Source organism: Dermacentor variabilis, chromosome 3 (genome assembly GCF_050947875.1).
Source record: "Dermacentor variabilis isolate Ectoservices chromosome 3, ASM5094787v1, whole genome shotgun sequence".
Classification (NCBI taxonomy): domain Eukaryota; kingdom Metazoa; phylum Arthropoda; class Arachnida; order Ixodida; family Ixodidae; genus Dermacentor; species Dermacentor variabilis.
Genome location: NC_134570.1, coordinates 67,494,810 through 67,510,663, shown reverse-complemented (window position 1 = coordinate 67,510,663; position 15,854 = coordinate 67,494,810). Strand labels below are relative to the sequence as shown.

The 15,854-nt window shown below is 41.1% G+C and overlaps 1 protein-coding gene across 2 annotated transcripts in view; it reads left to right on the top strand.

Moving 5' to 3' along the window:
* Positions 1 to 168: 168 nt before the first annotated feature.
* Positions 169 to 15,854, top strand: part of LOC142575814 (uncharacterized) — a 44,321-nt gene continuing 28,635 nt past the window's right edge. For both annotated transcript variants that reach the window (XM_075685489.1, XM_075685490.1), the window contains exons 1-7: positions 169 to 421; positions 512 to 763; positions 7,839 to 8,038; positions 10,475 to 10,750; positions 11,082 to 11,367; positions 13,415 to 13,488; positions 14,098 to 14,181. In XM_075685489.1, coding sequence (XP_075541604.1) covers positions 346 to 421; positions 512 to 763; positions 7,839 to 8,038; positions 10,475 to 10,750; positions 11,082 to 11,367; positions 13,415 to 13,488; positions 14,098 to 14,181 — 1,248 coding nt within the window. In that variant the 5' untranslated portion in view covers positions 169 to 345. The remainder of the gene's footprint in view (positions 422 to 511; positions 764 to 7,838; positions 8,039 to 10,474; positions 10,751 to 11,081; positions 11,368 to 13,414; positions 13,489 to 14,097; positions 14,182 to 15,854) is intronic.

Here is a 15,854-nt window from a genome sequence, read left to right as displayed (position 1 = left end):
AGATAACATATTTACAATTTGTTTGATCTAAAGTGTTGTTCTAGTAAAAATTAAGTAACGGTGTTAGGTATTTGTAAGTGAAGATAAGAGCATATTCAAGCGCAGTGCTGCTACGGCACTACGTCAATATTCCTGAAAGCGTTCTCGTCGTTTCCTTCCGTAGCTATGGAAACGCGGAATGGCAGCATCAGCTTCTGTCGGGCGATCTTCGCCACTAAGATAATGTTAAATTAACAGCATCATGTGAGCAGAGCTTATCGAAAATTGTCGCAGAAATTTGCGTCATGTGTCATTACCTGCTAGTTCACGCGATGCGGTTGACAAGGATAGTCGTTTGACAGTAATATGAATCTGAGGACCAAGCGCAGGATAACTCTCTGTACAGCGTGTTGCTTTTTTGTCATCACCGGAATAGAATACGGTGAGTCGCGTAGGCATACGGGCAGTGTGTCACGCTTCTTTTCTCTTTCGCAACTTTTGTCAAAGCGTCATTTCTCTTGTTCTTTCGCAGCTGTGATATTGCCGTCGGTATGGATGTATCTCAAGAACTGCCTCGAGTCGCCCGATTATGCGATCGCCGCGGTGATCTCGGCGTGCTGCCTCACAGGGCTGTTCGTGAGCCCGTTCGTGGGTGTGTGGGCAGACGGGACGCGCAACGTACGTTCAGTTTTACTGGTTGTCAATGTGGGACAGTTCGCGGGCAGCCTGCTGTACTTCGTTGGCATATCTCCTTGGCTTCTCTTGGTTGCCCGGCTGCTATCAGGTAAGTAAGCGCGGACGGTTATATCGATGCTCGCGTGCGAGCGCGCCGGTTCACCGAGGAGTGTAAACAAACCGACACCGCAAATCCTGCGGGTGTCCTAACGTTAGAGTGAATCATGCGCTGTCAAGAAGGAGCGCAACGAAAAACTTTCGTTGCGATGCACAACTCACGCGCCCCTTCGCGTTTGACCGACCGCTGCACCGCGTGACGTCACTGAAACACCAAGGCAGCGTGTGTCTTTATTTAGAAACGCCGCGCGAAGCCGCTTTGCGGAAGCTGTCGCTAAGGTGCTCGATTTAAAACGGTTTTCTCGATCTTTTGTTTGTTTTGTTCGATGTGATTTCCTTGTAGATCGGTGCGGGCAGGCTCCTCGAAATTGTTACCGAAAGTGTTCAGGAGTTAAAAATTGCGTGCAGTTTTTTAATAGGACAATTATTGTCTGCTGTGGTCTGGAGTGCGCCTTAAAAGGGTCATTCTACGAGCGCGCCGTTTCGATTGTTTTGTTCATACGTGTATTTTATCTAAATACCGGCTCTACACAAGTGCGCTCCATTGTTTGCATTTGCAGACACCGTGGAATAGGACGGCGTTTCTGAGTTTCTTCTTTTATATTATGTTTTCCTTTTGTGTTTGTGTGTGTCATAAACCTGACTATCGTGTTTGTGTTATTTAGAGGAGGCTTCTTTTGCTTTAATTGAGGAGTCTCAACGCAGGACCACTTAACTGAGAAGCCCGCATAGTAGATCTGCCACATCGCATCTCTTGCGCTGTAATACGAATCGTTTCTGGCGTTTTGCAATTTGACACAAGAAAGCCTATACGTAGCCAGACCTGCTCAAACCTTTCAGCATTATTTGTTATATTTAAAATACTGATCTGATCCGTAAAGACAGAGAAATAAGAGCAAGGTCCTAAAGTTCTGTTGTAGCTCTGGACGTGTCCCTGATATAGGTTGTATGCGCCATAGTAGTTTAGTGACCCAAGTTATTCTTCAGCTGAGCACCAGAGTGTCAGGTTTGAAAGCCGACTGTGAAAGGAAAGTACTGTGCCTTGTTTCAATGTTTGTGAAGTGTAAGCAATAAATTGCAAGGCTTCTCTTCTCTCGCATAGGAGAAGACAGTGAGGACATGTGTCTGCAACCACACTGCCGTTGATTTGTCAGGAGTGGTTATTAACGCACGTGCTTTCTTTTCCGAGACACGCTACTCTTGTCTCATATTCAGTGCCCTGTGCTGTATCACTGTTTGGCAGTTGTATGTTGCTGTTCTTGCGCTTATTAACATGTTTATGTGTTAATCGTTGATGTATATACCATGCTTTACTTGCCTTTTTCTTGCTATTTTTTTTCCATATTTATGGAATTATTGCGGTTACAGGTGTTTTTAATCTTTCTTATATTAGTGCTATGACATTTGCTGTACACTCTTTCTTTATGCAATGCCTGCGGGTGCCTGTAAGGCATTTTTAAATGAATAAGTAAATAAATAACTTGATGTCTGTCATGCTTTCTTGCACACCTCAAGTGTAACTTATTACAGCTGCTCTCCCATTTTATGTATGAATCTTTCATGTAATTTGTAGCTAAAGTGACCTTAGAACCTTCAGTATTGTACTTTTGTGATGACGCAATTTGGCATGCAGATTAGTAGCACCTCCCAGGCTGCATCTCAGACGAGTGTGTGCTTCACTTGCACACAGTCATCTGAGACGCTTGCCAGGTAGCAGTGGTGAGACTTTAGCTCATGTGTGATCCATTTGATCTTTCATGCACTCTGAGTAAGTATAGCTAGAAAAGTACCGTACAGCAGACATGAACATAGACAAATGGCACATACAAACATTGACTATCAACTGAGTGCTCTTCATTTCGATGAAAGAGTATATAAAAGGTTGAGTGCGTTGCCTGGTCTCAATGAAAATGATTTATCAAAACATTTATTAAATACATGAGTAGGCTATTAATTGTGCAGGTTCACCTTTGATGTCCCTGTTGAAGAAGTCATGCATTTGAATAGTTCAGGGCAGACTTATTGGGTGAAAGGCACGTGTACCTTTCATGTGCTCTCTGTCATGTGTACAGACACTGTTTTCTAGCCAGGCATGAACAAACCCCAAATTAACATGTTCATTCTAGGGGTGTGCAAAATGTAAATTTTGAGGCTGAATCTAATATTTTTGTAATAGTTTTCAAATAAAAAGCTGCGATTTTCAAAAACCACTGATATTGATCAGTGTTCACATCCTAGCATTCATAATGTTGGCAAGTTTCCGTTACACTGCACATTATGAAGCATGCTTTATTAAAAACACAAATGGAGAATATGAACAAATAAGCATTTTTTTCACCAAATTGGGACTTTTGGGGGGAGTATGTGCATGCAAATTATTAAAACAAACATGTAAAAGGCAGTCTTGTTAACCCATTAGCATCTAAGCATACCTTTCAGTCTAACAGGAAAATCTGCGTCACCTGCACTGATGGCAGGGCAAAACATATAACCTTTTCTTTAGTCATAATTATTACAACTGATGCGCAAAAGAATGAGGGCGAAGCAAAACACAAGAACATGTCCTCATTCCCTCATTCCCTCTTTATTATAATTATTATTATTATTATTATTATTATTTGAATGCAAATTTTCATATAATCTCGGACAGTCATGCTCTGGAGTATCCACTAATACGTTTACTACTATAAGTAAAGCTAGGAGAGATGTTTGGGTGTGTAAAACGTGCTGAAATAATAAGCGACTAAATAGCGGCACAGAGCCTGCTCTTGAGGAAAACAGCGGTTCAGATCATCACGGTTGGATGAGCTAGGGGAATTCAGAAAAAGTTTGCAGTCTTTGCCGCTTCTACATAAGAGAATGATTCTTTGCTAGTGCTCCAGGAATACTTCACGGAGGTATCAAAATCAGTTGCGGAACTCGAACAATCGGTGTCGTTTTTGTCTGAGAAGTGCAGTTCTGTATTGAAACAGCAGCAGGACATCCATGAATGTCAAACATCTGAGGGTGCTTAACTGGAAGCTCTGAAAACAAAATGTGATAATCCAGACAGCAGTAATACAAAAGCTAGAAGAAAACCAAAAATTAAATTGAGCAGTACAGCACACAAAAGAATCTTGAGATTCACGGTTTGCCAGAGAAAGGTAATGAAAGCTTAACACAAACAATCATGCAAATGGCAGCAAAACTGGAACTGTCTGGGTTTTCATCCAACGACATTACGGCCGCACATCGCTTGGAAGTCAAAATTTGGGGCACGCCTGTGGTCCTGGTACCGCTTTACATCTGTAATTTGGAAGGAAAAATGGCTTGAAGTGCATGGAAGCTGAAGCAGCTGCGTGAAGGTGCATAGTTTCCAAAGATCTACTTCAATGAAACTAGACCAAAGCTTACCGTTATCTCTTCTAGAAAGCCAGAATGAAGGCAAAGGAGGAGGGTTATCAGTTTTGTTGGACAAAAGGAGGCAAGATTTTCATTTAGAAAAATGAAACAGTGTCTCTTGCTCGAATTTGTAAACAAGCAGACCTCGAAAACATTGTTTAGCCAGCATGCCTTTTTCCTTCAGTGAACTACCGGACTTCAATTCCTTTAAAACAGAATTTCAATGGAATTATAATCAAATTTTCACCATTGTAAGCGTTAATATTCGAAATCTGCGTAAATACTGGGAAGAGTTTAAATTTGTGGCTGAGTCTGCAGCTGGCTTCGTAGACATTCTTGTAATAATGGAAATCAATGTTCCTTAGGCTTGCCTTGATACTTTCACCTTGCAGGGCTTTCCCGCACATTTTGTTACATGAAGCGGGTGTCGTTGCGTAGGTATTGCTCTCTTCGTAAACAACAACTGTGAAGTTTCTTCTGTTAATGCATTTTTTGTACATGTTGGATCTATGATGATAAAAGTTTGTAAGATGTCATTTTCTGTGAATATCTTATCGATTTATAGATCGCCCTCATGCAGCCTTTCACAGTTTGTTGTAGAGCTTGATGAAACTTATTGTTGACATTTATTTCTGGCCTTGGAGAGTACATTAGGAAAAAAAATAAACAAGCAATGATTTTTTTTCAGTTACAAATTAATTACTGTGCTAATTAATTATCAAATGGTTTGTTACACTGTCCACAGCTGAAGTTTCACTACAGCATATTAAAAACGCAATTATAGGCCTGAGGCATGAAACTCAGCATAGCACATATAATACATTGGGCATTACATCAACATTTTATGTCTGAAAAAGTGTCTATTTAATATTATCATTTCTTTTGACTGGGCATCCTTAACCTAAGAAGATTCGTTGGGTAAAGTATATGAAAGATTGTGTATGCAACTGAAAAATTTTGAATTACGTTGCACACAGTTGGTAGCTAAACCGATAAGATAAGAATGAACACGGAAATCCTTGCTGCGATTTCGTATCAAGATACCTTGTGGAAACGCTGTTAAAGAAATCAGAGAAACCAAGCACGGTGATTAGAATACAAGTCGGCAAGAAATAGAGTTGTTGCTCTTCTGTGTGGTGCCAGGCGCCCCTACTTTTTTAATAAGGTCCAGCGATCTTCAAATAATGTCAGCAAAACCTGGTCTTTGATAAATGATCTCAGAGGGTGAGTTCCAGTAAACGGTCTGTTTTCGATTCTTTCAGCAACCTCCCACAACAGTGGCTGATGCTTTCAACAGGCACTTTGTAAGAACGTCCCAAGGAGCTGTGTCTCTATCCATAAACACTCGGTCATTAATGCAATCCATATATGCATCAGGTTTTCTTCCAAAAGTTTTGAGGTGTGATCTGGAAGGAATTCTTCTCAGTTGCCATCCTAGTAAGCGCCCCTGGATATTATGGAATATCATTACATATCATCCGAAGGAATTTCAATGCACTGTCAGATATTATCCTTCATATACTGAATGGTTCTTTGGAAGGTGGCGAAATTCCGGAATGCCTAAAAACTGCAGTTGTTATACCACTATACAAGTCAGGGAAGACAGATAAGATCGAAAACTATTGTCCAATTTCTATCTTACCAGTTATTCTTCAGGTCTTAGAAAAAAACACATTTTCTATCCTGACTGATCGGCAGTTTGGCTTTGTTTCCGGGCATAGTACTGTTGCATTGCTTGAGGAATTTTCAGGTGAACTGTTCACAGCAGTCTGTCGAAATCTTTTCACATGTGCTGTCTTCTTAGATGTAACAAAAGCGTTTAACACCCTGAACCACCAAATCTTATTAAGTAAACTGTATTTTTGGGGATTTTGTCGGCATTTTTACAACATTCTCAAAAATTACTTGAGCAGCCGCTTTCTCTTGGTCTCCACCTACATTAAGGGTGTTTTCAGTTCTAAGTTGTCACTGAATGGATCAATTTTATCGCCATTGCTGTTAAACATCTTCGTTAATGACTTTCCTTTGGCAATTTCCAAATGTTTCGTGTTCCGGTATACTGATGACACTGTGTTACTGGCAAAACATCTTTATTGCAGTATGTCCACTGAAATGTTGCAAAATGATGTGTACAATGCAATGCATAGGTTCACTAACAATGGAATTATTGTCCATGCCCAAAAAACACACGCTCAAGACTACTGTAGTTAACACACTCTCTACTTACATACGTTGAACTGTGTTTCTTGTAAATGTGGGCCTATTCCATACGTGGATTACGTTAACTATCTTGGAATATCTTTCGGTAATAACTTATCTTGGCAACATCACTTATTGCTTATTTGTTCAAGACTGACGTCATTCTCTTGGCTGTTGTTTAATATCAAAAGTATTGCACCCATGTCTCTCAAAAAAATGATTGTACATGCATTAGGTTACAGTGTTCATCATTCATCATATGTATCATGTTCACATGCACGATTCTACGACCCAACTGAGGCCTAGAATGGCCTGTTCGTGTTGCTCTGCATTTTTGGGTGGTTATTATTGTTATTGCAATCAAGCCTTGCCTCATAATGTACGATGTGTATTATATCTATGCTGTAGTATCTGTTGTCGTGTACCCAGTGATCATAGCTAGTCATGGCACTGTATCATAGGCCAGCTTGCAGTAGGAGATGGGAACGTTTCACTTGAAAGCCGGGACAAGTCCATACTAAATAGTAAGCATCGGCTTCCATCACTGGAAGGGGACAGTTCACAGAGTAATCGTCCTGTACTCAGTGAAGTGTATGGTGACATACAGTGTGCTGCCACATTGCACTGATGAAATGAATAGCAAAGTGGAACGGGGGACGTAGTCTCAAACGACCACTCTCACAAGAATCTGTTACAACAAGGATCACGAGATGGCGCCACAATCCTATACGTACAGTGTTACACACTGGCCATCTGCCCCTTCTGAAACCTCCGCTCCCTCCATTGCTGCAACCCTCCTCCTCTGTGAACTTGGAGCAGACAAAGTATCAAGTTGCGACTAGCCCTTCTGCTCCTCTCTTCCTGCTTGTCATCCACCCCATCTCTAAACACTGTACTCTCTATACCTCCATGTAACCACACCCATTCCTGTGTACCCCGTGCTTAATAAACCCAGTTAACCCCCGTTAACAAGAATCCAGTGTTCTATTGTCCATTATGCGAGACATAAGGAAACAGAATCGACACTGGGTGCATATGCACAAGGGTCAAGCGAACACAAGAAAGAACATTGGCTCTTGCGAACTTTGTCTCGCAAAAGTGAAACTATCACCGAAAGTGATTGCTCGAGAATACCCCAGGTCTTGAAGTGCAGGAAGTGCACGCATATTGAATAGACATATAAACTATGGCCAGCGTTTGAAATGAAATGAGTTCTTACCTATGAATGCATGAGCAACTCCATAGTACAAACCGATAACTTCTCGCTGTAGATAACACATGCTGATGATCCGAAGAATGACTGTTTTGCTCTGCTCAAGAGGGCGAAGACGTCTACAAGAAGCACTGCGTTCCTCATTGGTATTTCCAAAAATATTTAACAGAGAGTTTGTCCTCTTTAATCAAAAAAGAGGTTTTGCATTTTGTGTACTGTAATTGTTACCCTATTTTCTTTTTCTCTCACTGTCTCTCTCCCTCTCTTGTTAAAGGTCTGGGCACGGGAACAGCTGCAGTCATACTAGCTGATACAGCCCGCTCCACAACCGAGAAAGATCGCACTGCCACGTTTGCACTGCTGGCAGGCTTCCGTGAACTCGGCCTTATTGTTGGATCGTCCCTGCACGTCGTCTTTGAAAATGAGAATCTCAGCGTGGGAGCATTTCCGTTCGATCGCTATTCCATTCCTGCAGTATGTGTGCTCAGTACTTGTTTTCCTTTTCATTCTATGCGGGCAACAGCTTGGTTGCCTACATTAAAATTTGAACAGTTGAGATTAATGCAGCAGATTGAGAGAATTCTTTACAACGAATGGCTGGTTAAGGGCTTGTTACAGTTTTTGGTTTTGTGAACATGTAATCGATACCATTGCCTTCTGGGTCAGACTGGTGCACTAGCAGCCTACAAGTGCCCTGGGCCGATTACCTTCATGCGTGCCTGTTAGAAATCGGCATGATGTAGTTGAACACTTTTTACATATGTGCAATGGTAGCATTGTCATTAGGAACACGCAGCCCTCTTTGAAATTAAGTGTATGTTGTAACACATAAGAATCGCTTTCTGGAACTGTAATTCTGTTTTAAAAAAAACAGGTTGTGTGTGTTTTCACCTTACATAGCATTTCTTTGGCTTTCTACTGAAGTATATGAGATTCACTCATTCACAAATTTCACAGCAGTGCACTTTTGGCTGCTAATGTGATACTTTTTCAGCAGCCTCAGTACTTTTCCCAACATGGCAATGAAACTTGAATATTTCAGAAATCATTCTGTCTGCTTGTCCCACATGTGGTACATCCTCTGAAAACTTTGCGATCGGTCTCCTAAAAAGCCACATGAAGCTATGTATTATGCAGTGTAGCTAACCTAGTGAGGAAGTCACTAAATTTAATGGGTTTAAGAGGAAGCTTTAGCACGGGTGCTCCTATCTAAATACATGTAAAAAAGAGAACTAGTTTTTCTCGGCAACCACTGCACCAAATTTGATGAGGTTTGTTGCATTTAAAAGAAAAACTTAAAATCTAGTGACTTTTGGTTTCGAATTTTTTATTTAGGTCATATGTTCTTTATTAAAAATTTGCAAAAATCGAAAATATAAAAAAAACGAAACTATCAAGTGTACAACTCTGTAACTCAGCAACAAAAAATGATAATACAATTCTGTGAATTGCATCTAATGGCACATCTCAAGTGGACAAAATTGGTATGTTACACATGAATCTCAAAAAATTTAGTAATATGGAAATACAGCTTTTGCAGAACCCTTGTAAACAACGTAACTAATTCATGTAAGATATAAAATGACATATCGAATTTGTCCACTTTCAATGATCTAATGGATGCCATTTACAGAACCACTATATCTGTTCTTGTTGCAGAGCTATGAATTTGTAAACTTCGTGCTTCTATTTTTTTCAAACTTTCAAATTTTTGAAAATTTTTGTAACAAAATTGAGTACCTAAATCGAAATTCCGCTTCCAACAGTCACTAGAATTTAACCTTCTCTCTCAAATGCAATACATTTCATTAAAGTTGGTCCAGGGGTTATCTCAGAAAAAAATTTTTGCGTTTTGCATGTATTTGAATAGGCGGCATTAGAGTTTGGCCCGAGCTAAAGCTTCCTCTTAAGTCACTTTAACGATAACTTTGCCTTTTTGGAGCCTTAGTGACTTTTCTTGCAGAAGCACATGCATTTGGGCTGGTTGATTTATGACTTGAGTGGAAACAGCACAAAATAACAAGAGGTGAGAAAAGGACAGACAACAGCGCTGTTGTCTGTCCTTTTCTCACCTCTTGTTATTTTGCGCTGTTTCCACTCTTTGACTTAGTTTAGTGATGTAAATAGCCAGTAGACTGCCCTAGTAAAATTCCTCAAGCTGCTTTGACTGAATTCAATGCCTCGCCCCATTTTATCCCATGAGGGATATATACACCTTCACTTGTCGCTACCCCTATAAAGACATTATAGAGAGCTTACTAGTATCCATCTGGGTGCATCAGATGCATGAAAGCTGCTTTTATAGTCAAAGCACAATCTCGGGATGCAATACCATTTTAAAAATGAAGGATTGTTCTGCCTTTTCACATTCCAATCATTGGCCCGCCACTACAAAAGGTAATGTAAAGGTGTACTTCAAAAAATAATAAGGAAGACATCTAGGAACAGTTAAAATGTAGAAACAAAATTATGGGCAAGTCGTCACCATCACTTATGTTACATTTGACTGGTCACTTTCAACCGTTCTTGCAATGCGGTTAACGCTCGGCTGGTCAAGACTGAGTGCTTGAAACACATTCGCATGGTTCACTCGGAGTGCCCAGAGACACCTTCACCTCTTTTGAGCTGGGAGCACTACCGAGATCCGTCAGAATCTCGATCACGTGGCTACTCCAATTGCTCTGGGAGCAGCTGTGAGTGTTCAGCTGGGTAGGTTTTTTCTCGCTACAATCTAAAGGGGGCTCTATATCGACGCAAAAAAAGATTTGGAGCACAGTAGGAACCATTCACATGTACCATAAGTGACATTTCGTTAAAGATGGAGCGTTGTGGGCCGCCACCTGGCATCCTTGCTTCCCAAACAATGTTACCAGTACTGGTTTGATGTCCTTTCTTCTGTAACCTTTCCAGCTGCTGATGGCCTTCCTCTGGCTACTGATGGAAGCCTGCTTCTTCCTGGCGTACTTCAACATGGCCCAGCTTTGCCATCAGCAGAGACTCGAAGACACTCTGCAATGCAGCTACTTGGAAGCGAGCATGGGCAATGTCTCAGAGTGTGCGCCACCACCCAGTCCATTCCCCCAGCACCGTGAGCTTCAGCATGACTTGGATCATGCCGATAGCATCAGTTATTCTGCAGGAGGGCCGTCATCACACCACCCCTACCACCCGCATCGAATTATTCAGGTAGGGTTGCTTGGCTTATTCAGTATGGTGCGAAAACTTGTTTCGGCGATCATGTTGCTGTCTTTCTTCTCTTTTCTTCTTTCTTTTTCTTTGTTTTTATGTGTTGAAGTTTTTGTTGTTAATACAAATCCTTTGACTTGTTTGTTGTCATTGTAAAGCGACCTTTTCCAATTTGTTGGAAGGCAAATGCTATAACAGTAGACTTTCATTAATTCAACGTCAGCATTCCTTTGACAAAAGAAAAAAATGAAGCACTTTGTTGACATGTGATCTCTTTGGTGACCTACATTTTCCTAAGCTTCTGACAAATTCATTTTATGTTTTGTTTCAGGCTCCTCTAATGGGCTCGCTCAATAGCAACCTTGCCAAGATGCATCGCAGCCCGCTTAACTTGTCCCTGGACGAAGGTGATCTCTTCAGCGATGCCATGATCGAGACTGCCGAAAGGTTCATACTGAGCTCAGAGTCTGCCAACCCTGGTGCTGCTTTTAGAAGCACTTTCAGTGCACCTCCCAGCATGAGTGACATCGAGCAGTCTGCGACCCACTCGACCTCCGACAATGTCAAGTCAGAATCTATTGTGCCAGAGACGCAGGTTTTGCACAGGTACTGCTCAGGTGTGTTCTGTTCCTCAGTTCTTTTATTTAACCCTTGAGCGATAATTTTTTTCAAACTCTGTCATTACTTTTAAATGCAGTTGACTTTACTAATTGAAACTCCTAGGGATGCTGAGCTTTTTGTACAAGTTGTCCCAAGTTTAATGAAGTGTGGTAAGAGGTATAATTATACGTTTCAAACTATACAGATGTTCACAAGACAATAGATACAAAGTGATGAACACTTAGCGAATATGGGAAGCCACAAGCCAGAGTTAATGTTTTGACAAGAGTACTTGTCCTCATCATGACAACTTCAGGACAACAACTGTTGGTGCCTTGACAAAGGCAACTCCCCTTCTCGAAACACTGACTGGAGCCTGAGGCTTCCCTTGTTCAACCATTGTCAATCAGAATCATGGGCTTTTATACAAATATGCAATACAATACAATACAACACAATATTTTATATGGTAACCTGGCAAGGGAAAAAAAATTCATGATCACCAGTCAGCCTCGAGAGCCTGTGCAGTAGTCTGCTTATCTAGATCAATTACTCACAGAGGACCCTGATCATGAAAAGGAAACTGTACAGAATATTAAAAATAGGTAGGAGTGCATACGGCAGGCATTACCCAATCCTGATTGGGAGCTAATGACAGTCGTTGAAAAGAAAAGCACAATCATTGCATTCTACCAGTGCTAACATACGAGGCAGAAACTTGGAGGTTAACAAAGACGCTCGAGAACAAGCTAAGATTCATACAGTGAGCAATGGGACAAAAAATGTTAGGCGTAACATAAGACACAGGAAGAGAGCGGTGTGAATCAGAGAGCAAACAGAGATAACTGATATTCTAGTTGACGTGGGCAGGTCACGTAATGCGTAGGGTATACAATCGGTGGGCCGTTAGAGCTACAGAATGGGTGCCGAGGGAAGGGAACCACAGTAAAAAATGGCATAATGTTGGCTGTGGGGCGATGAAATTAGCAAATTTCCAGGTGCAAGTAAGAATTAGCTAGCGCAAGAAAAGGGGTAATTGGAGATCGCTGTGAGAGGCCTTCATCCTGCAGTGGACATAAAGATAGGCTGATGATGAGGATACAGATATATGTACACACCCGCGAAGCATTGTTCAAGGATGAGCTACTGGTCACAACCAAGTTCTTTGGTGCAGATGAGGGAAAGTAAACACACAAACACATCCAGAATGTCAGGACTGCAAATACATGGCCAAGTTGGTGCCTGCTATTAGCAGTGATGCCTACCAACATACAGAGAAGTTTGAATACCAACTGCTGCCAGGCGGCTTTCACTATTCATGCCTTACATATATATATTCTCATTCGCTGTTCTTAGCTGTGTTTCTGCTCTTTTAGAAGCCAACCGTTTTGAGTTATCTGGAAGCAATTTGAAGTAGACATCTTTGAAAAGAGCCAGAACAAAGCTGGTGAACCGAGAATTATAGATTTGTTCTAAATTAATTGCTGTTGATAATTATCCAAGTTTCAATCATTGTAAGTCGACCGTAGCTTTCATGTTAGGCTTGGCTACTTCAGTGTTTGGCTGACTCTGGAGCAATTATCACCTTATTTGGAATGAGCTTTGTTTTCGTTTGTAAAGAGCATCGAATGGAATAAAGTGATCAGATTTATTTCACTACCCATATACTAAGTTTTCATGGTAGCAGCGATTGTGTTTGTGCAGATTGCTCACAGATTTGGCAGCCTTTTAAGGGTTGCCAGAGTATAATTATTCAGGATTTAACAAAGGTGGTGAGGCTAATTACAAAATGAATCTTTCCAAGAAACACTGATTGCGGTGAATTTCTGTAATATTGTGAGCTCCATAAACTGTCTTAGGCAAGCTGTATGTGAAATACTGTAGTTTCCACAGGAAGCTAACAGTCGCTCTTCGAAAATTGACATTAACTTTTTTTATTCAATTTAGAAATCTTCACCACACTTTAAGATGTGTTATTGTTTTCCTAGGACTTGTTATCCAGTCTAGAATGTGTTTTGCATACCAACTTTATATTCACTTGATCATTTTTTTTTTTTCCTGCAGAGTATATCAGAGAAGATACAGTTGTGTTGTTGGCTATAACGTTTCTGGTCACCTACAGCCAAACGGCTCTTCAGGTGAGCCAAGCAATCCTCAGATTACAATGTCATGACTTGCGGCAGTGTTTTTTTTTTTTTGCGCCTCACCATGAATTATATCTAACCCTCACGTCATTGTTACGTTCACTTGTTAGCTAATGGTATTCATTTATTGTCACTTTAGCTTATTAGCTATATTGCCTTTGTGTTCAGTGCATCATATAATGTTCACATTAATTTGTTGTTTGTGGAAGTTACAATAACACATCACATTTTTTTTTTATATATCCTTGATCAGTTTGCTTGGATTTTTACGCAATTTTCATATTGACATCGTTTTTGTGTGTAATATGTTTATGTTTTTATTTATACTTTAATAGGTTCCAACTAGTCTCAATCTATGGATTCAGATGTTCTTGAAAATGTCCATTGTGAATAATATCAATTCATTTTTATTTTTATCCCTGTTTGCTTCAATGGTGCTGCTCCTACCATTGGTCTGCAGTCTATGCCACTGATCCATGGTCAGTCCACTGCAGTGTAGCATAACATGGACTGATCAGCAGTGCTTGTCATAATAATAATTGGCTCTCCATGACTCTGCACTATTTTGAATTTTGGTATCTCCAATTTTTTTATAAATTCCAGGCTGCCCTTTATCCTGTGGCAAAAGAGTACTACCGCTATGGAGAGATGAAAAGTATCGCAATATACCTCGTATGCGGTGTTGAGGTAAGAAGGCAGTTCATGGCACATCATGTCAAAAGGTAGCATGTGGTTATGCATGTACTGTTGTGTCATTGAAACTGATTACACTGAAGAAGGTCTTCCTAGACATTCTTGTCGTGAATATTTTCAGTCACTGAATTTGCTGCTAAATTATGGATCAGTAAAACTGAAGTTTCAGTGCACATATACTTATCATGAACAGTTGAGTGCCCGTCACAAGGCTTGTCATTGCATCAAGTCACACGTTTGTTACATATTCTTAGTAATCACTCATGCGTCATGTTGCTAAGTGATAGGCCTTGTCTGAGAAATGAGCCGTTTTGTTACTTGTTTAATAAATGTACTTCTTGTTCAAGTGAACACATATGTTTTGCTCTTACACTGTAACTATAAAGTTCAGTAGCTCTGTCACGTGCATGCCTTCCAAGAGCATTCAAAATGAAGATCGAAATCTGTGGGCCCCATTGGCTGTGTTCTGTGAGCTTGTACAATGGGACAAATTATGATTGAAAAAATGTTGGAAGGCAATTCAGCCTCTAGTTCAAGTAGATGAAAAACAATGCCTTCCTTGGTGAGTTGTGATTGAGAATTGGGTGTATGGACTGTATAATTTATTGTCAGAGCTGCGCTGGAGTGACAATGTTTGATCAATGTCAGATAGAGGTTGAATTGCCCTTCCAACTTTTTGAGTGCGACATTGAGCACATTCTGCACGTTTCTTCTTGCGCTCTTCAAAGTCTGCTATGGCCATCAATTTCCTCGACCGTGGCATAGTAATGCGAAGGCAAGTAGTGAGCAAGCGAGCGCCGGTCTCATTCCATGGTGCTTCCTCAAAGTACTGATATTTCCCCGGCGCAGGTGGAGTGCTGCATTCCTGCACATACTGAAGGCAGAGTGCATTTAACTCTTTCCTTACCATGGGGAAAATAGGTGTTTTTTGTAGGTTACACCAGATTTTTTTTTTATTGCAACAATTATATGGACACTCCTGGCGCATTACTGCCATTGGTGACACCATGATATTCTTTATAAAGTTCAAGGGTTATAACACCATTGCCGCGCATCTTACACTGTATGTGCGAGTGAAAGCACGGAAGAGGGAAGATAACGGGGAGGAAGCACACCGTTTTCCACCGTGTGCGAGGTACCCAATGTTGCGAGGTACTGGAGGTAGGGGAGGGAGGGGACGGCATTCTATTCGGGCTGCAACTGCGTGTGTGGTGGCTGCACGCGGCCATGGAGCTGTATCTTGAGAGCGATCTGCATTGGGGGCAGTCTGAGTGCATCAACGGCTAGTAGCTTTGTGCATGCTGTGTGCTCTTGGCACTCAGTTTGTGTTGAAGCGATAGACGGCACGAAGGTCACTTAGCTTGCCACTGCTACCGCACTTGCTCATGCCAGTGTTTCGACGGCGAGTGTTCACGGTCATCGAGCCTCATGTGTTCGTGTTTGCTGTGCATGCTGACAACATATTTGTTAATTTAGTTAGCCAAGCGAATGTTCAGAAGTTCACTAGTGTGTCTGTGAACTAGATGAGGCATGTGTATGCTACAGCAAAAATCTTGAGACCACTCAGCCCATCCTTATGTAATGAGAAGGGATTCACTCAGTGAGAACCGTAGGTAACATACACCTTCTAGAACCACATGGGTTTAAAGTGGACAGAAGCATCAACC